The sequence below is a fragment of the Ambystoma mexicanum genome, chromosome 8 (assembly GCF_040938575.1).
Source record: "Ambystoma mexicanum isolate Mex_15411 chromosome 8, UKY_AmexF1_1, whole genome shotgun sequence".
Taxonomy (NCBI): Eukaryota; Metazoa; Chordata; class Amphibia; order Caudata; family Ambystomatidae; genus Ambystoma; species Ambystoma mexicanum.
This window is the reverse complement of record NC_090929.1, coordinates 109,820,514-109,844,612: the sequence shown is the minus strand read 5'-3', so window position 1 is coordinate 109,844,612 and position 24,099 is coordinate 109,820,514. Positions and strand designations below refer to the sequence as shown.

Genomic DNA, 24,099 nt, shown 5'->3' with positions numbered 1-24,099 from the left:
TTTGGTAAGGCAGTCAATGCCCTCGAGACTGCCAAGAACTATCATGAGACTCTGAAGTCCCTTGAGCAAATCACACATAAATCCTTCCACCCTGGGGGACTGGAGGGGCGGCTCCTGTCGCTCCTTTCGGGGCCAATCCTGTTCCACACAATCAGTATAATACGGGAAATACCTGGAACTCTGGATAAGCATCCAACAACTCTGCCATCTATCGACCCAGAGGACAGCGGCGCGGGAAAGGTAGAGGCAGAGGCCCCACTCAAGGGGAGCCGCAGCCTCTGGTCAGAAATGACCTACGGATCCAGGTACCCTCCCATGTCACCCCGGTCGGGGGGACGGGGTGGACGGCTTAAACTCTTTCCTGTCGGCATGGGAGGGGATAATGTCAGACCAGTGGGTTTTCAAGACGGTCACCGACGGGTTCTGTGTGGAATTCGCCTGACCGCCACAATTCTGACAGCTCAAAGCAAGACTCCTGACGCCAGACCATCTGCGGATCCTGATACAAGAGGTGGAAGGACTTCTGGAAAAGGATGCCATGGAAGCCGTCCCTATTCTTCAGGTAAACAAGGGTATTTATTCAGTGTACTTCCTTGTACCCAAAAAGGACCTCACCATGAGTCCTGTGCTAGACTTGCGCCCAGCGAACAAATTTGTCAAGCCTTGTGACACAGGGGGATTACATGACAACACTGGACATGAAAGATGCATACTTTCATATTTCAATGTTGCCAGCGCACAAAATACCCAAGATTCATGATAGAGGACAAGCACTACCAGTTCAAGGTACTCCCCTTCGACATTGCCTCTGCGCCAAGGGTGTTTACAAAGGTCCTAGCAGCAGCACACCTGCGCAGACTATCCAGTGTGGTTTTCCCTTACCTTGACGACTGGCTCATAACAGGGGACTCTTACGAAACATGCCTATTGAACACTCAGAAGACAATAGACTTCTTGTTTAGCCTGGGATTCTCCATCAACGAGAAGAAATCCAGCTTAGACCCCAGTCAGGTCAAACAGTTTCTGGGGGCTCTAATTCGGCCCAAAGACTGCCTGGCCTTCCCCTCCGAGAGGGTTCAGAACATGCTTTCTCAGATCCCTGAATATGTAGCCAGTCGGGAAGTGACGGTACGCAAGGCCATGCAACTGCTAGAAATGATGGTGGCCTGCATTTATCTAGTTCCTCATGCGCGGCTGCGCATGAGTCCCATGCAAGAGTGGCTCAACAGCCAGTGGTGTCAGGCCAGCGGACAATGGGAAGATCTTGTAGGTGTCTCGCCAGCCCTCGTTCTCACTCTGCAGTGGTGGACGAGGGAAAAAATCTTGAAGGGGAAGACCTTCACCACCCCTGCAGTAGAAGCCACTCTCACGACAGACGCATCTCTCACGGGGTGGGGGGGGGCCCTCATCTGCTACAGCAGACAGCGCATGGAGTGGTCCCCACAAGTAGCATCCAACCACATAAACCTGGTGGAGCTATTAGCGGTATTCAAAGCACTGACGGCCTTTCAGACACAGCTACATGGGAAGACAGTTCTGGTCTTGACAGACAGCACCACAGCCATGTATTACCTAAACAGGGGGCCACACAAACTCCAGGGCTAACGAAGCTGTCCCAGAACATTAGGATGTGGGCTCTCAAACACAAGATGTTCCTGCTGTCCCAACACGTTCCTGGCGAACTCGACCTTCTAGCGGACGTGCTCCGAAGAGATTTCCCACTGCTCATAGAGTACGAATGGCGTCTACACGAAGACAGTCTCCGCCTTCGCAGAATGGGGCTTCCCAGAAATCAACTTGTTCGCCACTCAGGAGAAGGCCCAAAGCCAAGACTACGCCTCCAGGTAGCCCCAGAACCGTTCCAAGGGAAACAGACGCTGCATAGCATGGTCGGGGAAGTTTGTTTACAATTTTCCTCCGACTCCCCTACTCAACAAGGTTGTGCACAAGATGCACCAGGAACCAGTCACCATGATATTGGTGGCCCCCATGTGGGACCGCCAACCCTGGTTCTCTCATCTGATGGAAATGTCCCTCTCCCCTCCTATGAAGTTGCCCTGGCCATACAACATGTTGTCTCAGGACAGAGGGGAAACACTACACCCATGCCCACAAACTCTGAACTTAGCGGCCTGGCTCCTGAGGTCATAGAGTTCGGACACCTTGAACTCCCTCAGAGATGCATGGACATACTTGGGGAATCTAGGAAACTTAACACCCGGTATTGCTATTCCAGTAAGTGGAAACACTTTGTCATATGGTGCAATACCAAAAGCATCAACCCGATTGACTGCTCTCCTACCCACATTGTGTTGTACTTGGCTCACTTGTTGGACTCGGGGCTGGTTTTTAATTCCCTAAAGGTTCATCTAGCTGCTCTCTCTGCCTACACGATGTCGCAACAAAAGGTGTTGTGGTGGAAACCTGTTAAGGCTTTCATGGAAGGGGTTAAAAGAATTCATCCCCCCATTTCAAACCCAGCTCCCGGATGGGACCTAAATGTGGTTTTGACCACACTTATAAGACAGCCTTTCTAGTGGCTATCACTTCTATCAGAAGGGTTAGTGAACTACAGACCCTTTCGGTTCTAGACCCTTTCGTAACAGTCCACAGGGATAAGGTGGTTCTGCGCACTCATCCCCGATTTGCGCTTAAATTCATTTCAAAGTTCCATGTCAACCAATCAATTGAACTACCTACCTTCTTCCAGAATCCCACTAACATGGCTGAAAGAAGCCTACCCACACACTAGATATTCGCAGGGCAGTCATGTTCTACTTGGAAAGAACTAGACCACTGAGGAAGACAACCAGTTTTTCGTCTCTGTGACAGCTGGTAGAGAAGGGGATCCTGTCTCTAAATCAGCAATCACTAGGTGGATTGTGGGTGGCGTGGTTTGATGGCTACATGAGAGGACGCTCCTTGGAGGAGCTCCCGATGATCCGATTTTGATCCTGGGAAGAAGTGATGGTTTTCGGCAGACTTTCGAGCCCAGGGTGCATGAAAGTGGGGGGCACATGGTGAGTGCCCTCTCCGCCAGCGAGACTGCATATCCACAGAACTAGACTTCGAAGATCGCGCAGTGGAAGGGCAGCACCCAAGATGGCCGCCCGTGGACAAAGGGCCATAAATGGTCCGTGGAGCTGAGGAAGACAAAGCCGGCCGGAGCGGGGGCGAGCCCAACCAGAGGGACGCGTCGCATGCGTCTCTGGCCGGTGGCAAGAACATAAGTGCAGGCCCCCACTGAGGAGGCCCTGGTTCGTGGCGTGCCAGCAGAGCGAACCTGAGTTTAGCGGAGCCTTGCTGTGAAGGGGTCACAGCGCCGGAGACGCAGCTGGGCGCGTGTGCCCAACCGACGCAGCAGGATGTCCTCCAAGGTGGTGCGACCCCGGATCAAGCAGCCCACGATGGAGGCCTACGCTAGGTCGCCCCCGGGCGTGGAAGGGGGCAAGAGCAAAGAAGCCCCTGCGGCGGCGACGGACCCACCGGATACTATCTAGGAGGTGCTGGCAGCAATTGCCGACTTGAAGGTGGCTTGGGAGACGAAGTTGGGCCTGGCCATGAAAGAGCTGCAGGAGGGCCTAGACCTTAAGATCGGAGTGGTCCGAGAAGAGGTGAACCTGTTGCGTCAGGACGTGCGAACGATCGCGGAGCGCACTGGGGAACTGGAGAAGGAGTTGGCCCCGGCCACGGAGACGTGCAATGTACATGCTACGGAGCTTCATGCCCTCGTGCAACGAGTGGGCAATCTGGAGGACAGAGCAGAGCAGGCAGAGGGGCGCGCCAGGCGCAACAACATTCGCATAGTGGGTGTTCCGGAGGGAATGGAAGGATCGAACCCCACAGAATACGTTGAAACCATGCTCTTGCAGGAGATTACACAGACGGGGAGCTGACCCAGGGGTTCGCGGTTGAAAGGGCGCATAGGGCCCTGAACAGGAGACCAGCCCCAGGAGCCCCCCCCGCTGCCGTTGATCGTGAAGATCTTGAACTATTGTGACCGCGAAAAGATCCTCGAATTTTTCCGAAAAGGAGGTACGATAGAAAGGGGGTCAGCGAAAATAAAGGCGTATCTGGACTATACGCTGCTCCTACAGCGGAGTCGAATGAACTTTGGAACTGTGAAAAGGAGGCTTAGAGAAGCATGTTGCTCTACCCCGCTAGGTTAAAGGTGTTTTATAAGAATAGATCCCTCTTCTTTGAGACGCCGATCGAAGCGATGGAGTGGCTGGATATGCAGGGTCGACCTCAGGAATCGGATGCCCAGACAGAAGCGGCTGGAGATAAGTAGCACGCTGCAGAGGCACCCGTGAGGCCATAGTTACGACATTGGGACTGGAATATAGTACGATATTGTGCTTGTGGGGAGGAAGCCATGGTATCTGCCGGCGGGTCCTGTTGAATGCACTTCTCCTAAATAGATGACTGGGAGCTCCTGGGGAGCACCCTCTGTACCGAATAGTAGTACACTTAGTTAGGTCACTGTTAGATAGGTGACACCCCACGGGGTCCTTGTCCTCGGATACGAGAAAGCTCCAGACATGGGTAGGCCTGAGATCCAGGGATGGAGCTGGGCTATTGTTGGGGGACGGTGGGGAGGGAGGAAGGGGGGGGGGGGAGTTGAGTGCAGTGGTGTGAAGTTGGGAGGGGGTGTTGTTTGTGAATAGAAGGGAGAGAGCCAGGAAACGAACCAGCACGGGGAGCATTATGGGAAGGGATGGGAATGGGGATAGTCTGACCAGATGGCATCGGGTAATCTCAGAATTGTGACCTGGAATGTATGGGGCCTTAACAGCTACCTGAAACGTAAGAAAGTGATGTTGTACTTAAAGAGGATGCGTGTAGACACAGCCCTGCTGCAGCAGACCCACCTTACTCGGGAAAGGCTGGAGGTAGTCAGGAGAAAATGGAAGGGCAATGTTGTGGGTGCGGCGTACTCCAGAGGGGTCATTACTTGGGTGGCGCCTCATGTGCCGTTTCGGGTGCTTGATTCTACGGTGGACCCGGAAGGTAGAATGGTGGTGGTGACGGGCCTCTTGGAAAACAGGGAAGTGCATATAATAAATTTGTACGCCCCCAATAACGACACAGCGGCTTACTTTAGGACCCTCTACAGTAAACTTGGCCCCCTGGCAGGGGGCACGATAGTGTGGGGGGGGGGGACTTTAACTGTACCGTGAATCCCAGAATGGACAGGTCCAGGGACAGGGTAGGGAAAACGGCACGGGCGGCCAAAGCGCTGGGTACCTTGCTGAAAGACCTAGGCCTAGAAGATGCGTGGAGAAGGCTGCATCCCATGGATAGGCAGTATTCACACTTCGCGGCGCCACATGACTTGCACACAAGGTTGGACTTTGTTTGTGACAGCCGAGATAGTGAGGGACATAGAGGGAGCGGAATACAAGGCCCGAGTACTATCTGACCACTCGCCCTTGGTGGTGGACTGGAGACACCAGCCCCCGAGACCGCGGATCCCTACATGGCGACTCAGGACCGAGGCTCTGCAGGACGAGGGGTTTCGGGAGGGCCTGAGGGATGCCATCGAAGAATACTTTAATATAAACACGGGAAGCGTCAGCTCTGTGGGCACACTGTGGGAAGCGTTTAAGGTGGTGGTGCGCGGGGTAGCCATTTCCCAAGCTAAGGGGCTACAGGGGGGGTATCGAAAGGGAACTCCAAGAGGCAGAAAGGGAGCTAGAAGATCAAGCGCATTGCGAGAGCACCGCTCATGATAACAGAACCCTCTCCTCCGCTGGTGCCTCTCTCTGGAATGGCCTCCCTGCCCCTCTGACTTGAGCCGGATCTCCTTAAGTTCTGGAAGCTCTTCAAGACCTTCCTTTTCACGTCTTCCTTCTCCTTCCCTGCTATTGTCCCCTCTACCTGAGACTGGTGGCCTGGTTCCTTCAGAGTCACCAGGCCCCCTCTGCCCAGTCTACCTCTGCACTTGTTCTCCCCCGCCTCCTCCCCTCCCAAGCCTCATTGTGCACTTGCTCTCATAGGCTCTGCTGCCTACACTTGGCAGGCTGGCTTGCACCCCCTGGAGCCATTCCGGCACCTTAAATTGCACTTAGCTGACACCCCCTCCCCCCTTCACTCTTCCCCATGGCTGTGTCCACCTGGCCTCCCCTGGCACTCTCCCTCTCATGGGCCCTTTACCCAGTTCCTGCACTCCCCATCCCCCCCTTGCACTTCTCGTTACCGTACTTGCACGATCTGAATGCTGTAAGGCCTAGTAGGATCCCTACTTTCTCCTACTTGCTCCCCCTTCCTGCCTTGCTGCACCTTGAAACACTTGTGTATAGGCGCATTACAAATTATCAATAAATAAAAGATAACCAGTGCTAAATGATTGGAATTCGGTTGGCAATTTGACCACCATTCCATACATTTCTGCTTCTTTTGTTAATCTACTCAGTTGTTTTAACTGAGGGTGAGACATATATAGTCATGAGATTGTGTGCTACAGCACATGTTTGTACTGTGTGCTCCATCTGAACTTTGCTCTGGCAAGCATTCTAGCATTGGTCATGTGGTGGTACTGTTGCCATATCCACTTAATGGAGGGTGTTTAGAACTAGAGTACTGGTGCTGATACTCGGTGTGGTTCCATCTACAGGGCAGGTAATTGTGCCTCTAAAATCTGTAAAATACCTTCTCACAGAAGGACTCTAAACAAATATCTGCCTCATCTCGGCAAGACTAACATATTGGCACTCCAGTCATCCTGCAGCTGTGGGATTCCTTATAGAAGGCTATCATTGCTGCTATAACACTTGCCATTTTAAAAGCCTGTTTAGTGGCTCCCTCAACAGCCATTGGTTTAAATCGATTGCTGCATGTTTAAACAAACTTCTGTTTATGTATTATCTGTGCAGCACCTTACCCTAATATATTGATAATCAATAATGAGTTAGTCCAGTAATCTGTGTAAAAGTGTGCAAAAACATTGTGATCCTAAGACAAAAGGTTCACAAGTTAATCGGGCAGTAATGGCTATCCAATGCAGCATCCACGTGACAATCTTGCCCACTCATCCATTCAAGCATTTTTACCATCAGAAGAAGACTGATCAAGTTTTTGGAAGTCGAGCAGTTGCTTTTTAAGGACTTTATCAAATCAAAAGATCTTGCTTTGTGGAAGTGTTTTTGATTTGGGGAAACATTTCTCTTGGAATGGTATTGAGATTAAGACTTTGTGATTTTCTGTATTGTATACTGTTTTCACAGTTCCCTTTAAACACCACACTTAAAGTTACACACTTTGTTGGGGGTAAATCTTCTTTGGGATGCCATGAAGTGGCCCAGATTAAAGGAAAATCGACACGAGATAAAAATGCAGATGAATTGTTATTAAAAGAAAACTGATAGCCTCAAGCAGCTTCTGACATTGAGAGGTGTAACCAAGCTTTACTGGGAAAGCACTTGCTTTGGACAGCGTTCACTGCAGGATTAAGGAGAACGTTACCCAACTCCATCCATATGCCCTTGTAGTCTAAACACAAACTATTTATGGACCATATAGGTAGCTAGATTATAGATGAGAGCAAACAATTTAGTACCATAAAACACACAGGTTTGGAAAAAATTCAAATGCCTATTTGTTGCTAGCCACGATTGTGTCCACTCCTACCACTGTTAATCACGTTATACTTCATTGTCTTGAATGGCATCATAGCAAATCTAAATATTAACACCAATCTTGTTAGCAATAAATGAGACGGTCCAATTAGGACAAATAACTAATTACAGCCAACATAGGCAGATATCTATCCCTTAACAGAGGTTTTGGGGAGTTTTCTCTTCACACAGGATTTCCCTTAGCTCAGATTTGACTTTAATTTTTGTTTGCCCTGGCAAAGTTGTATGTGTCTCAAAACAGTTCCTATGACTGATTTTTAGCAACCTGTCCTCATGTCAAAGCCAAACATGTGTTTTTCCATTATCACATGGAGTTAATCAGATGAAATTGTTTCTGTACGGCTTGCTGATCATTGTTCATAATAAAGTTCATAGTTGAAGAGGTCATATACTTGAAGGATTCTGTGCATCTTGCAAATCTAGTGATTTACTTTATTGCTAGTGCAGAAATCCAGGATGTCAGTGCTTCAACTAATAAATGGAAGAATTAGTTTGAAAAAGGAAGGACTCTAGACTGGTTGGCTGACCGTAACTGCAACATTACTATCCTCTCTAACTCTATCTGCCTGGTCGGATCATCACCTTATCTCATTCACCATAAAGGCAGGTACTCCGCCTAATCACAAGAACCTCTCGCCACCCATACACACAAGGAATAATTGCAACAGAACAGTTGAGAAACTTCTACCCTTGCTGCAGCCAATCATAAATTCCACAACCCCACACTCGGACCCCGCTGTCCTAGTTGACCTCTACCACCATACCCAACTCAATGCCATTAATATCATAGCATCTTCAAAACCTCGCAAAGCCAAACCCTGTTCACATCTCAACTGGTGGTTCACTCCGCACCTCAGATCACTACGCAAAATCAAAAGAAATCCGGAAGCTCTGTGGAAGAGTCTTCCTATAGCCCCTAACAAAGACTTTTTTTTAACAATTCTTAATAGCAGCCCTTAATTACAAAGAGGCTATACACCAGGTAAAGAAAAACACGTACAACCACCGCATAACCCGAGCCAAATTGAGTACCAAAGAACTCTTCAATATACTTTGAGTTGGAAACCCCTGTGGCGCCACCGGACACTTGTACCAAAGATCACCTGGTGCGCTAACATTCAGAAAGCACTATTGGACAAAATAACTATGCTACAAGACAAAATAGAATTAAAAAAAATTGAGTTTAAAAACGCATCCTACCCCATCGGCTCACGACTCGAATGCCCAGACACCTTTTAACTTCTCTCTTCTCTATCCAAGAAGTCGAGGACATAATCCCTAAACTAAAACCCTCAAGATGTCAGGGAGACATCTGTCCGGCTCCCATCATCAAAGAAGCAGCCAAAGAACTGGCTCCCTTCATTACCTCAATAAATAATGCTGCTTTCAATACATGCACAGTACCTAACCATCTAAAAGATGCCTGTGACCTACCCCTACTTCTAGACCCAAGCATCCCCACCAACTATAGACCGATCACTGCGCTTCCATTTCTATTGGAAATCTTGGACAAAGCTTCTTACCTGCAGATTCAAGAGCATCTTGAAATTACCAACCTCCTCGGTCTTGGGCAATCAGGTTTTAGACTCAAACATGGCACGGAAACTGACTTGATTGACCTCAAGACACAAATTGAAGACTTAAAAGACAAAGGTAAACTTGCCTTGCTTCTACTATTAGACTTGTCCAGCCGCATTCGAATTAGTTAATCAAAGTCCTATGTAACCATCTAACTTAAGCAGCGCTTTTCTGACAAAGCCAATGCTTGGATTCAATCATTACTAGACAACAGGTGTATGAGGGACTTTGCACCGTCAGCCTCTCTGAACCATCCCCAGTCACTTGTGGAGACCCCTAAGGATCCTGCGTGTCCCCCACTTTATATAATGTTTACAAAGCCTTTGTTTGATGATCTTGACTATTTGGGTGTCGCCTACACGAATTATGCAGATGACACCCAAATACTCATCCCTATCACTGGGGACTACACAACAGACTCTAAAGCAATTAATGTCATTTACCTCATAATACAAGCCTGGATGGCTAGGCATGGACTCTGTCTTAATGATGAGACAGAGCTACTCCTCCTAGGATCCCAAACTAAACTCAACAGATTAGACGAACAGTTCAATGCCCTCAATATTGATGGTAACATCAAGGTTTCTAAGGATGTGAAGATATTAGGCATTTACATCGACTGCGCACTCACATTGACGAGACAAATTAATGTGATGGCATCCTCCACGGCCTACACCTGAAAATTAATCACAGCCTGCTGACCGTCCTTAACCACCACGAATTGCATCTCTATAGCCATAGCACTAGTGCTGTCAAAAGCGCTCTATATTTGGGTACCAAGCAAAGGAACATAAAGCTGCAAGTAATAAAAAATAACACTATTAGATCAGCATTGAGCATCCCTAGATCCTATCACATCTCCTCATCCAGACGTAATCTGAACTTACTCTCCGTCAATCAAAGAATTGCATTCAAAACTTTGTCACTCACACATAAATGTCTATCGAACCTAGCGCTGAGATACTTTAATAATTTCTCACACCATATCTCAATTCGCCCTACAAGATCTGCCCAAACACACTGCCTTTAAAATCCCCAAGTTCAAACTACAAAGGGCAGGAGGCAACAGCTTCCCTGTGCTAGCATCTCAATTGTGGAATTCCTTACCTTTAATTTTAAGATATGAACCCTCCTACTTTACATTCAGGAAAAATGCGGAAAACTTGGCTTTTCGAGCAAGAGACTTGGCACATTTCTATGTCCCCGTGATAATGCACTGCCCTTCAATGAACCTGTTGCATCCGTTATCCTGTATGTAACCATGTATAATAGATGTATATATTTTTTCCATGTATAATATGTATTTTCTTTTCTATGTAACCTGTAACAAATGTATATGCAAGATATGCGCCCAGATGCCTCTGGGCGTGGTGCGCTTTACAAATAAAGAAACTAAACTAAAAGCTGCGATGTGGCATGCATGGAAATGCTAGAGTGACTGAAGTGGTACAGCCCAACCAAGACTGCCTTATAATGGCACAAGGCTTTTGATAAAAACGCATAATTAACTAATGTAATATAAAATATATTTCGGGGGGATTGGGTCCTCCGACGTATTCCACATCTGACATGTAATCACCACAGCTGTGCTGCTTCGGAAACTTTTTTCTGCGTCGATGCGCCGTCGTCGAGGACCTCCTCCGACGTCCGTCATCCGATGTGATAAGTAGGACGCACGACGCCCGTAGCCTCAGTTCCGTTTTTTCCGCGAACGTGTTGCTTCGTGAATCTCGGTTAACGCCTCGACTCTTTGGAGTTCTGTTCTTCTCGGTTCTTCGAACCTGTTAGTTTTTGTGAAAATCCTTTGTGTGAAGATGTCTTCTACTTCGTCTTCGACCCCGCGTCCGGGCTTCAAGATGTGCGGGGAGTTTGGGTCCAAGATGTCGGTGACGGACTCGCACGACGCCTGCCTCTGGTGCCTCGGGGAGGCCCACGACACGGATGACTATCGACTGCCAGTCGCTCACGTCCAAAGCCTTACGCGAACGTAAGAAGTTGTCGGTAGGTCGGGTGTCCAAGCCCCGGAAGTCGAGGTCTGCGGGGCTTTCGACGGATGATTCGAGGGGTGGGGTCGGTCGTGAGAGGTCGAGACACCGCTCGCACGAGTCACGGGAGAGTTCCCGTTCGGACAAGGAGACTCGTTCTCGACGTACCCGTTCCAGGTCCCGGTCCTCGACGCGTTCGAGACCGTGTGCACCTGTGAGGTCTTCGAGGAAGACATCGACGTCTGGGGCGTCGACGGGCTTTCGCGAGGCTCTGGCTCCGAGGAAGTCGTCTAAGCCGTCGACGCTCAGGCCGTCGAAGGACACGCTCGGGGCTCCGGCTTCGAGGGCTGTGTCGACGCCGCCGATGCTGGCGGCGCTGCATCTGACGTCGACGCCGATTTCCTCGACGCCGATCCTCTCGGCGCCGATGCCTGTTCTCTCTGCGCCGATTCGCTCGAAGCCATCGACGCCTTTCGTGTCGGAGATACCCCGTGGCACGGGGGAACCCCCTAGGAAGGCTCTGGTTAAGAGCAAGCACTCTCAGGTGCCTTCTTTTCGCCACCTGGAATATATTTCAGAGGCGGATGAGGATTCTGATGGCCTGGTTCCTAGTCAGGTTCCAGATGAAATTGTCTCGGGCCATAGTCAGTTTGACGATTTGAGGCAGTCACTGCATGATGCCAGTGGACTGGACACCTCTCCGGAGGTGGAGTTTTGTAGGCCTGAGCCTGGCTCTCATGCCGATTCCTCGTACCGGTGCCTTATGGCTAGGGTTTCTGAGTACTTGGGATGGTCTGCTCCCCCAGGGGAGTTTGTGCAGGATGATCCTTGATGTTGGTCCCCCAACTGACCAGGTGCTGCCGTTCCATATGGCTTTACAGAGAAGGGTGGCGGCGGCTTGGACTGCTCCGGAGAGTCTCCCGGCGGTGGGCAGATCCTTGTCGTGAAAATACCGTCCAGCCAGTAGCGACCCCTGCTACTTGACCAGGCACCCCACTCAGGAGAGTTTGGTGGTGCAGGCGGCCACGGCAAAGCAGGCGTCGTACCCTACCATCCCTCCTGATGGGGGACGACAAACGTTTTGATGGCTGGGCGAAGAAAGTGTTCTTCTGGTGGTATGGCGCTTCAGGCGGCCAACTCCATTTGTGCCTTGTCTCGTTTCACACACACTCTGTGGAACTGTGTTGCGTTAGCGGCTGAACATATTCCCGAAGGGGACGAACGGGATGGTTTCCTTGCTATGGTTCAGGATGGTAAAGATGCCATCTGAGTCAGTTCAGTCGGGTTTGGACTTGGCTGAATGCGTCAGTAGGTCCATGGCGGCCAGCACCGTGATACGCAGGTTTGCGTGGTTGCGGAAGTCGGGGTTTGCTCCGGATGTGCAGTCCCGGCTCCTCAACATGCCCTTTGACGGTGAACACCTTTTTGGCAGCAAGGCTGACGAGAGCCTTGAGAGGTTGCAGACCTCAAAAGCTGCAGCGAAGTCGTTGGGCGCTGCAGTTCGCCAACCTCTGCCTTTTCGTCCTAGGGGACAGCAGTGGAGGGGTGGTTCCTTTCGCTATTACTCGTCCTTCAGTAAAGCGAGAGGCCAACGCAGGGGAACCTCTCTTTGCAGAGTCTGGATACGCTCCTTGCGCAGGAAATTCAAGCCCTGCTGGAGAAAGGCGCCATAGAACTGGTGCCTGTAGCGGAGAGGAACAAGGGATGGTATTCCCCTTATTTTTTGATTTCGAAGAAAGACGGTGGATTGAGACCCATCATGGACTTGCGCGGTTTGAACAAACTCCTCAGGAAGGACAAGTTCAAGATGGTTACTCTCTCAAGTCCTCCAGGCCCTTCAGCTTCAGGACTGGTTGGTTTCTCTCGACCTCAAGGATGCTTACTTCCATGTGCCGATCCATCCCAAGCACAAGTACCTGAGGTTCGTGGTTGGCGACTCGCACTTTCAGTTTCGGGTCCTGCCGTTCGGATTGACCTCCGCCCCGAGGGTTTTCACCAAGCTCATGGGGGTGGTGGCAGCGCATCTCAGGCAAGGGGGATTCCCGTCTACCCCTACCTGGACGATTGGTTGATCAGGGGGAGCTCTCCCGAGCAAGTCCTGGATCATCTGTCCGTCACCTGCCACCCCCTTCACAGGCTGGGCTTCTCCCTCAATTTAAAGAAGTCCCATTTAACGCCAACACAGCAGCTCCAGTACATCGGAGCAGTGCTCGACACTTCCCTGGGGCAGTGTTTTCCTCCCCAGGTGAGGGCTCTTCACATTCAGCAGATGGTGCACAAGTTTCAGCATGCCCAGACGCTCCCAGCGTTCGAGTTCTTGAGGTTGCTCTGCCTCATGGCATCCTGCATTCTTCTGGTGCCAGAGGCTCGCCTGCGGATGAGATCTTTGCAGTGGGCACTTAAGACGCAATGGTCGCAGTCCTCCGGCAGGATGTCGGACCAGGTTCAGGTGCCGCCCGCGGTCGCCCGGGACCTTCTGTGGTGGGCTGTCGAAGGCAACTTGATGAAGGGGGCTCCATTTTGGCTTCCCTGGCCGGAGGTGACGATCGTGACGGATGCATCCCTCACAGGATGGGGAGATCATGCCAACGGGCTGACAGTCAGCGGTCGTTGGTCTCCGTCGGAGTCCAGACTCCATATCAATCTGTTGGAGCTGAGGGCCGTCAGGCTAGCCCTGAAGGCTTTTCTGCCGACTGTGCGAGGAAAGAGTGTCCTGATCCTGACGGACAACACAGTGGCCATGCACTACCTCAACAAAAAGGGGGGGGGCAGGGTCACTTCCTCTGTGCAGGGAGGCGATGCAGCTCGAGTTCTGGGCCATCCAGCAGGAAGTTTCGATCTCGGCAGTTCATCTGGCCGGAGACGAAAACGTGACGGTGGACGCTCTGAGCAGGCAGAGCACGATCTCTCACGAGTGGGAGTTGGCTCAGGAGATTCTCCTGGAGATCTTCGCCCTTTGGGGGACCCCTCAAGTGGATCTCTTCGCCTCCAGTGTCAACCGGAAGTGCGAAAGGTTTTGCTCGTGGGAATTCCCTCCAAAAGGAGCCTTAGGAGACGCGTTCGTGGTGGGGTGGTCATTCCCGCTGCTGTACGCGTTTCCTCCATTCCCCGTCATCCCGCAAGTGCTGCGGAGGTTACGGAAGTTCGGTTCCTGGATGATCCTCATTGCCCCGGCGTGGGCTCGGAGGACGTGGTACCCAGACCTTCTCGACTTGTCCATCTGCCCTCCACGTCGTCTTCCCTACCGAGACGATCTGCTCTCACGGGAGGGGGGTCAGGTTCTCCATCCAGAGGTCAGATCCCTCAACCTTCACGCTTGGCTTCTGAAAGGTTGAGGTATAAGGATTGGGACCTCCCTGAAGACGTGATGGAGGTGTTGCTTTCGGCCCGTAGGCCAGCAACAAAGTCTCTGTACCGTTGGCGTAAGTTCTGCGACTGGTGCAGAGTTCAGAATATGGATCCTTTTGCATGTGACCTCCCCATGGTTCTGTCCTTTTTACTTTCTTTGGCCCACAGGGGCTTGCAAGTGGGTACCATTAAAGGTTACCTGGCGGCGCTGTCCATCTTTAAGCGCTCATCTGAAGAGTGTTCTTACTTTAAAATCCCTTTAATTTCAGTTTCTGAAAGGGCTCACTAATGTGTTCCCTCCGTCACCTTTCCTGGTGCCCGGTTGGGATTTAAACCTTGTTTAGTTTCTTATGGGTGCTCCGTTTGAGCCTTTACATTCTTGCCCTTTGAAACTGTTAACCCTTAAAACTGTATTTTTAGTTGCGGTTACTTCCGCTCGCAGAGTGAATGAGTTACAGGCACTTTCAGTTAAGCCTCCCTTCACTGTATTTCACAAGGACAGGGTTGTCCTTAGAGTTCGTCCTTCTTCTCTTCCGAAGGTAGTGACGGAATTTAATTTGGCCCAGAAGGTTGTTCTTCCGGCATTCTATCCTCCTCCGCATCCTGGTAAGGAAGAGGAGAGGCTCCATAGGCTTGATCCTAGGAGAGCTTTAAGCTTTTATGTTTCACGCATGTCCGGGTCAGAATGGACGATCAACTCTTTATTGGTTACGCTGGAAAGCGTTTGGGCCAAGCTGTGACGAAACAGACTTTGTCTCGCTGGATTATTTTGGCCATCTCGGAGTGTTACCGCTTGGCGGGGTAAGGACCCACCGGCTGGCTTGCGGGCCCATTCTACCAGGGGTATGGCTGCATCTACTGCCCTGCAAAGGGGTGTTCCTCTTCGCAACATCTGTGATGCAGCCACTTGGGCTTCAGTACATACATTTGTACGTCACTATTCCCTCGATTCCATCCGAGGACAGGATCTGGCCTTTGGCAAGGCGGTCCTTTGCTCTGCTATTTGATTGGCTATTCTAAATTTTGATTCTAAATTCTTTCCCTCCTTGCTCTGGTACTGCTTTGGGAGTCTGTCATAGATATGGAATACGTCGGAGGACCCAATCTCCCTCAAAGAACAAGTTACTTTCTTACCTGGTAACGTTCTTTCGATGGGATGGTCCGACGACTTATTCCATATCGCTCCCGCCCTGCCTTCCCCGCTGCAGAATTTCTTTTGCGATTGCAGCTTACGTTCCGCAAGGCTTTGTGTCTGACTGGCAGTTGACACGTTCTGGGGGAAAAAACTACAACTGAGGCTACGGGCGTCGTGCGTCCTACTTATCACATCGGATGACGTCGGAGGAGGTCCTCGACGACAGCGCATCGACGCAGACGCCGAAAAAAGTTTCCGAAGCAGCACAGCTGTGGTGATTACATGTCATAGATATGGAATACGTCGTCGGACCATCCCATCGAAAGAACGTTACCAGGTAAGAAAGTAACTTGTTCTTTTTGTAATTTGAAAAACTATCCATGTAAAAATGTTCTGTTTTTGAGTCTTGTGCGCTAGATATACTTAAAGATATATCTTTAATGGTGCCTTTTTCAAAGAAAGCCTTCGGTTGAAATAATGTGGTTTCTTAGACTTGATTTGCTTGTTTTTTCCCATCCTAGCTCCAATGATCTGCTGTTCTGCATTGGGCTACCATGCCATTCCTGCACATACTTCATTTCAGTCTTCTTTACTTGTAGAGCTCGGTTCAAAGGAAGTCTGTTTGGCACAGACCTTGCGTTTCATGCACAGCCAATCATATGTCAAAGGGAAAGCCTTGGGAGTTGAAATTGAAACCAGCAACACTAATTACTTGGCTGTGAAAGCCTTCTTTTATTCCCCTATCTATTTGCATGCACGTTTATCCACTCATGTTAAATAATTGTACTTGTTGTGTATTCTATGTTAAAATTGGTAAATGTCTCTTCCAGGGTTGTGTTGCTGCTTTCCTTGATGTCGTCATTGGTGGACGTGCAGTGGAAACCCCTCCACTGTCCTCCGTTAACCTTCTGGAAGGTTTAAGTAGGACTGTCGTCTACATGACATACAGCCAACTTTTCAGCTTGGTAATTAACTGCTTCATTGTTTTTCACTTGATAGCATGGCCTACGTTCAATGCAGTGCTCCAATTTCAGACTTTTCTCTCGGTCGTTTTTATTAACTTTCAAGTTTTGGAGATTGTAAAATTCATTGAATTAACCACTTGTTAGCTATTTTGATTTATGTGAAGTCTAACTAGCCTGCAGAATGAAAAAATGTGTTTAAACTGTTGAACATGACGTATTGCCAGACAAAGACTTTGAGTTCTTTTCAAAATGTTATAAAACCGCTTTGACCTACTCTTGCGAAAGTGGATTATGTATTTCTCTTGTGATTATTGCGTAGCCTGTGACGGCTCTGCTTATTTATCAATTACATTGATGGCTCTGGGGGTCAAGTTACACTGTAACTTGACTTCTGCTTCTATCAAGCGTCTTGAATTGGCTGAAAATGAAACATGTTTAGTCATTTAGTATGAGCCTTCCTCATTGCAGAATAACTGCCGGCCACAAGGTATGGCAGAGACAAAACAAAGGGCGTACATTGAGCAAGGCCACTTCCCCAATGTGATCAGGACTACTGCAGCAGCCTTTAAATTGTGAATGAGCATGAACATAAATAATAAACATTACACATTGTAAATTTGCAGTTGCAGCACATCCAGGGAAAATCTGCGGTATTGTCCACTGTCGCTGGGGAAATGTTGTCTAATGGCAAGTACCGCACAGGCAGGTATTACTCTCCGAACGCGGTGTCCGAGCCTCCCGTGAAGCCACCAAGTGAAGCAACGATAGGCCACCAGCCTGTACCACCTGTGAAAATGAAAGATGCAAACTGTATTAAAATGACAAAACTTTCTTATCTCTGTCGATTCAGGTAAAAAAATGTCATTCGGCTTTGAAAAAAATTCGATCTAGAAAATGCACAATACGGAACCAATTTACATGCATTCGAATGATATGTAGATGTAATTTTATATGTGGGAGACAACCATGACATAGTAGTGGCATCACTGACATCACAACCAGAGTATACTTACTCGTTACTCGGATTACGCGGTCGAACAGTGCCGCGAAGTTCGTGCATAAGCACCATCATCATCCTCAACACGGTCCGTGAGAGGCAGGCTTCCCTGAACTCTGGCAGCTCGGTGATGCATTGCAGACTTGGCTCGCCTTCCGAAATGTAGGCCAGGCATCCCGAGTTTTCTCAGCAGCAGCAGTTCTCCTCCTCAGTTGGCATTAGCTCGCACCGATTGCACATGCACCAGGTGGAGACGCCGTCCATGCGACATGGTCCAGGCTCTCCATCCGTTGACTGGTCCTCCCAACTGCCGTCCGAATCCCCATCGTTTTCGCGTGCTTGCCTTTCCAGTAGTTCTTCCTCGGTGTACTCGGGCTCGTACATATACGGCATTATTGTAGCCATTATGTGGTAAAGAAAGTAAAATAATTTATAGCAGTGGTACTGGTATCTGTTCACACGGGCTACAATCAACGAAGGTAGCTGACCAGAGCACAGAAACGAGTCACAGAATACTCAAAGTAACACAGAGAGAGGAATGGATTCGAAAATCTGCTGCTGCGTGTTGTGAAACGGTCTGTTTATACTTATTGAGGGAAGAGGCGTCCTGCCATTTCCATGGCGACACTTCATTAGCTGAGGCGCAGCGATTGTTGACACGAAACGGGAAATGGGCGGTACGCGTCTGCTGATGTCAGGCTCAGGGGCGGGGGATTTGATTTAGTGCCGCAAAAGCAGGTGAGCCAGGGCGATGGGGGGAAATGATAGGATTATCATAAAATGGCGGATGTTTTCGAGTGTTAATGGACGAAAAGTCGGGTAAGGTCCATAGGAAAGTTTTCTACGATCTACCGATTTATGCTTAAAAACACATGGCCGAACCATAGGAACAATAAAAAAAGTCCCGGAACTATCCTTTAAAACTTTTGAAAATAGCAATTCAATTGACACAATTGAAAGCTTTGCTAATCTTAATCCTTGCTTGTTGAAATGAACAATGAACTAGTACTTTAATAGGTGCTCAAAACAAACATCTCTTTAACCTTGCTAAATCGTGTAACACATACATGAATCTGCACTTCATGCAACCTCCACCTGCTTTCTACGAGTACTGCTGCTATCAATATCTTTGGAATGTTCTCTCTCCTAAATTACTGTCTTAATTTCAAGCATTTTGTCTGGGTTAGATGTCCGTAATCAACAGAAGTTGATAATTTGCTTTATGACCCTGCTCTGAATACCTAATCGGAGTTCTCAATCATAAATGTACACCTCTGACATTTTGGTTTTGTGCACCTGCTGATGAGTTTGAGAGGTGCAAGTGGAAGTTTCCAAACCTAGATACCAATGTGTGTTTATACAACGCTTCATGCCAGACTCCTCACACTTCTAATCAATGTAATAACAGGTGTTTGTTAATCAATTCAATGGTACTCCATTTCTTGACCTAGGAAGGATCAAGGGTTGAGTTGACCCTACTTTGGCAATCGAACTTGCAAATGAAGGCTTATCCCCATTGTTGTGGAGCACAAGCTAGAATTTGATTATACGCAATGGCAGCAACCCATTTAGTTTACTTGATTGCATGTTTGCTGGGCGGATGTTGTAAGCATGCAGTGCCCCCTATTAATTATTTTCTTAGGTAGTTCTTAACCACGTTGGCCTGCTCCAGTACTCCTACGTCCTGTCCCCTTTCCTCAATTCTGCATGGGCGTCCCTCGCTAGGGACCGGAAATTGAACCATTTTGACCAGAAACATTTCTATACCCCCTTTAAATGCATGCGCGCAGGGGTGAAGCCCTGGGAACATGTACTTCCCTGACTTCGCCCTCTGGTGCCACTCCTCAGTCCTCTCTTCCGCTTTGACGGGAGAGGACCTTCTTCACCAGAGCTCTGGTTGAGGCCCTTTTTCTTCGTAATTCCACTTCCTTTTTTTTCGAGTTACCCCAGCGCATATCGGCCCAGGTGGGCTTTAGTCGGTGCCCTTCCTGCGAGGGACCCTTTCCCACGTCGGATCTGCATGCACCATTCCTCCGCTGCCTGGGAGAAGACCACGGCTGGGACGGCTGCTCATCATGCAATGCCCTTACTCCCCGGTCGTGACGGCTTGCCAAGTGGAGGCGGCTGTTCTCCAGGTCTCCCCCAAAGCACATAAAGGAGTATGTCCGCAGGAAGGCAAAGGTGAGTTATCTTCAATAAAGCACCCCTCAAGGTCGATTCCTTTCCCCGGAAACAGCCGTGCGGGAGGGGACAGGAAGGCCCTATCACCAGCTCGGGTATCGAGGCTCATCGGGCTACCGTCCTCTCATCCGAGGGGGGTCCTCGGACCATGCCAGTTCCATTGCTGAGGGGCCTGTTGGTTCTGTGACCGGGAAATCTCCTGAGGGGCTGTGCCCTAGTTCCAGGCTCATGTCCAAGGGGGCGCCTGTACCCGACAGCACTACCGGTCCTCGTACCGAGGGCGCACAGCCTACCAGGCAGGAGTCTGAGGTGTGAAAAAGCACAAACCTGTCCGTAGCGGTACGCAGGGGGAGGCTAAGCCTAATGACACCAGGCGTGTCGGGGCAGGACACAATGGCAGCGCAGCAAGACACAATGGCAGCATGTGAACCTGTGCACCAGTCGGAAGGGCGACAAGACACAGAGCCCACTTCTAGGGGTCAATGGTCCCCCATGGCCACCCCTTGGGTCTCCTAGTGCACGGTATACCCCTGCTTGCAGGACAGGGATGCTACACAGAGCTCTACTATATGCAGAGTGGACAGGGCGTGGCAAGGGCACATCCATCCATCCATGTCTACCATGCCCACAGCGCAGGAGCATGCATCCCCTGCCTGTGAGGACAGGTTATTTGACAAATTCCTTGGGTTTATGAGATCCCCGCAGATGGGCACCATTCTCAGGGGCATCATCAAGGACATGCTTCCGCAGTCTCCTTCTGTACGGTTACGGGTACCTGCACAGCCTAACATAGTGGCGCTGCCGCGCACACCCACCCCACCCTATTCTAATACCTCTGACTACACTGCCTGTGGACCTGTCCGCGTCCAGCGCTCCGGACCAGACGGAGGAGGAGGACCCTGACACTTCACAATCCACCATGGCCTTCCATGACATGCTGGCAGGACTGGCAGAGTATCTAGGCATTCCACAGCCCCAAAAGGAACAGCCTGAGGCGGGGTTATTAGCAGAGGCCCTCACGGTAAAATCGGCCTCCAGGTCAGGCATCACATTTCAGAAGGATGTTGAAGCCCTAGCAAAACGCGGTTGGACAAAGCCTCACTCAACACAACCCACCAACAAGAGACTGGAGGCAAAGTACAGGCAGGCTGAGGGCGATTCCCTGCGCGTGTCGGTGCACCTGAAGCCACATTCATCAGTATTAGCAGCAGCGTCCCTGTATGCGAGGCCCCAGTCCTCCACATCAAACTCTGTCTTGTTGGGCAAGGAGGAAAAGGTGCTAGAAGCATATGGGAAAAATGTTTTCAAATGCTGCTCTCCACCTGCGACGGGCAAATGCAGACGCCATGTTGGCCGCAGCAAACCAAAGGCTATGGAGGGAGATCTCGGACTTCCTGCTAGACATCTCTGTGCACAAAAAGGCCTCGTTTAAGGCGGGGCTAGCAGAGGGCAAAATAGTGCCCCAAGATATTCTGGAATCTACTTTAAGGCTTATTGACACGGCTAGCCGAGAAATCTGCATAGCTACAGATGAGAAGAACGGCATGGCTTAGAGCCACAGTATTTAACACCGGTGTACAAGACCATATCCTGGACCTGTGGGGTAAGTTGAGAGGTCTCTTCTACTCATCCACAGATGAGGAACTAGACTAAAGAGAAAATAGTTCGCAAACAGCCAAATCACTGGCCATTCTGGCAAAGCCGGTGCCCGGGGCATTTGGACAGAGCCAAACCAAGCCTGACCGGGAGGTCCTTCGGCCGTTTCAGGGGCTTCCAGGATAGGAAGGCAAGGCAACCTAACTGGTCCCCCAGCCATCACAAGCGTAAACATCGGTGCACTTCACACAAGGGCTTTATTCAGTCCCTCTCCCAAGCACCAGCCTCCGACCCAATGAAGCAATGACGGCCCCATCAAGATGTACATTTCTCCATTTGGGGGCAGGCTTGCTCTCCACACTCTGTCCTGGCGGACTCTTTTTTTTCGGATCCCTGGATCCTTTCTGTGGTTTTGCATTGGTTTCGTCTCCCGGTTCTTATGGAACCTCTGTCTCCTCCCCTCCCTCAAATCGGGACACCAACACTCCTTGCAGAGATCCATTCACTGGTAGAAAGTGCAGCAGTGGAGGAAGTCCTCCCGCCCCCTCTCGAAGATGCTCGGGGGGGTTCCACTCGCAGATATTCACGAGACAGAAGAAGTCGTTTTGAATCTGTCCTTCGTGAACCTATCCATCCTTCTCCAAAGATTCAAGATAGTTACGCCACCGCTGATAGTAGGGTCTCTGGTTGAGGAGACTGGACGTGCTCCCTAGACCTGAAGGATGCATACTCGCATGACCCTCTCTGGCAGCTCCACTGTTCGTTCCTGATGTTCAGAGTGATGGGACTACATTTTCGGTACAAGGTACTGCTGTTCGGGCTCAACTCACCCACGGGTGTTAACAAGGTTAATGAATGTAATAGCAGCCTTACTCCGATCGGAAGGCCACCATCTATATTCATCTCTACTGGTTGCTCAGGGCGGAATCGCCCACGGGTGTTCGGCAATCAGCCTCCAGACTTAAGAACACCCTACACAATCTCGGATTTTCCATCAACCATAAGAAATCTCAACTGCAGTCCACACAAATCTTGGTCCTCCTTGGGTTGATGCAAGATACCCAACAGCAGGGGATTTTCCCACAGACGAGAAGGTAGCCGCCATCAAAGCGGCTACGGGCCATTTCCTAAGCAGACAGAATACGTCAGCTTGGTGGTACCAACTACTACTGGGGGTTTTGGCATCATGTATCCTGGCGATTCTATACACCAAACTCAGGATGCGGTGGGCACAGCTGCACCTCATAGCCTCATGGAACCAACTGACAGGATCCCCGGACACAGCATTCTGCATCCCGGCGGAACTCGTACCAGACCCGTTATGCTGGAGACAGGACACCAACCTCAGGGGAATAAAATGATCACCTCAATTTCTTCTAATTGAAGGCCAGCCAGCTGGCCCTTTGGACTTTCCTGCCAGTAATAAGCAGTCAATCAGTATGCTTACAAACCCAAAGCTCCACGTGCATGTTTTACTTTAACAAGCGGGGGAGGGGGGGGTAGAGACCAGCTTGCCTCCCCTGTGCAGGCTCACCATAGAGATATGGGAGTGGGCAGCAGCACACCAAAATGGCTATTGAAGATTCATCTGCCGGGGGAGTGCAATCTGGAAGCGGACCGGCTCAGCAGACTCTGGGTGTACAATTACGAGTGGCAGCTAGAGAAACAAGTCCTAGCGGATATCTTCAGGAGATGGGGCTGACCCCACATAGACCTGTTTGCCACGGAGCAGAACCAGAGAAGCCAGCACTATGCTTCCTGGCCGGGTCAGGGGCAAGGCTCCCTCAGGGATGCCCTGCAACACCCCCCACCCCCCGCACCCCCTGGAGCGGGATGAGGACATATGCATTTGCCACAAACCCGCTCATTCAGTTTTCAGCAAGGTTGGATCTGCCAACATGAACCGGATTCTAATTGCCCCGAGGTGGCCAGCGCGGCCCTGGTTCTCAGACCTCGTACGACTGACTTTGCAGGGTCCCTACCGATTCTTGATCGAAGGCTCCTCTCACAGCAATGGGGGGGGGGGGGGTGTTAAGTCATTCTCTTCCTCCAACCCGGTAGACATATGACGGGACTAACAAGGCTATATCCTCCTACCAAAAGGCTGCATCCCGTGTGGGACTTCAATATGGTGCTTGTGGCACAGGTACATAGACCCTTTGAGTCTGTGGCATTGGTAGACATAAAGCTGATCATGATCAAAACACTCCTGCTGGTGGGGTCTTACCCCAGGTAGCAGAGTGAGCGAAATTCAGGCCATGATGGCCACAGAACTGTATACCATATTCCATTGAGACAAGGTGGTACTTTGCACCCATCCAGCATTTCTTCAGAAGGTGGTCTCCATATTCGATTTGAATTAAGTTGTGTTGCCAACCTTTTTTCCTAACCCAACGGTCAAAGCTGAGAGTCCTGCACTGTCTGGAAGTTAGAAGACCCCTGAAATTCTAGCTAGACAGGACCAAAGGGTTTTGCAAGACGGAGGCTTTATTCGTCAACTTCGGTGGCTCTAAGCCAGGGGGCCAAGCCTGTAAGGACTCCACAGCCAGGTGGATGGTTGCAGCCATTCAGCAGGCATATAAGTCTCAGCAGAAGGAACATCCACAAGACATGCCTGCTCATGCAGTTGGGGCCAAAGCGACAGTGGTTGCCTTCAAGAGGCATGTGCCATGGCAAA

General features: G+C 50.1%; 1 protein-coding gene across 19 annotated transcripts in view; it reads left to right on the top strand.

The window, feature by feature from the left end:
• Positions 1-24,099, top strand: part of GAPVD1 (GTPase activating protein and VPS9 domains 1) — a 1,092,811-nt gene that overhangs the window by 302,532 nt on the left and 766,180 nt on the right. For all 19 annotated transcript variants that reach the window (XM_069609416.1, XM_069609426.1, XM_069609418.1 and 16 more), the window contains one exon: positions 16,514-16,648. In XM_069609416.1, the coding sequence (XP_069465517.1) occupies positions 16,514-16,648 (135 nt within the window). The remainder of the gene's footprint in view (positions 1-16,513; positions 16,649-24,099) is intronic.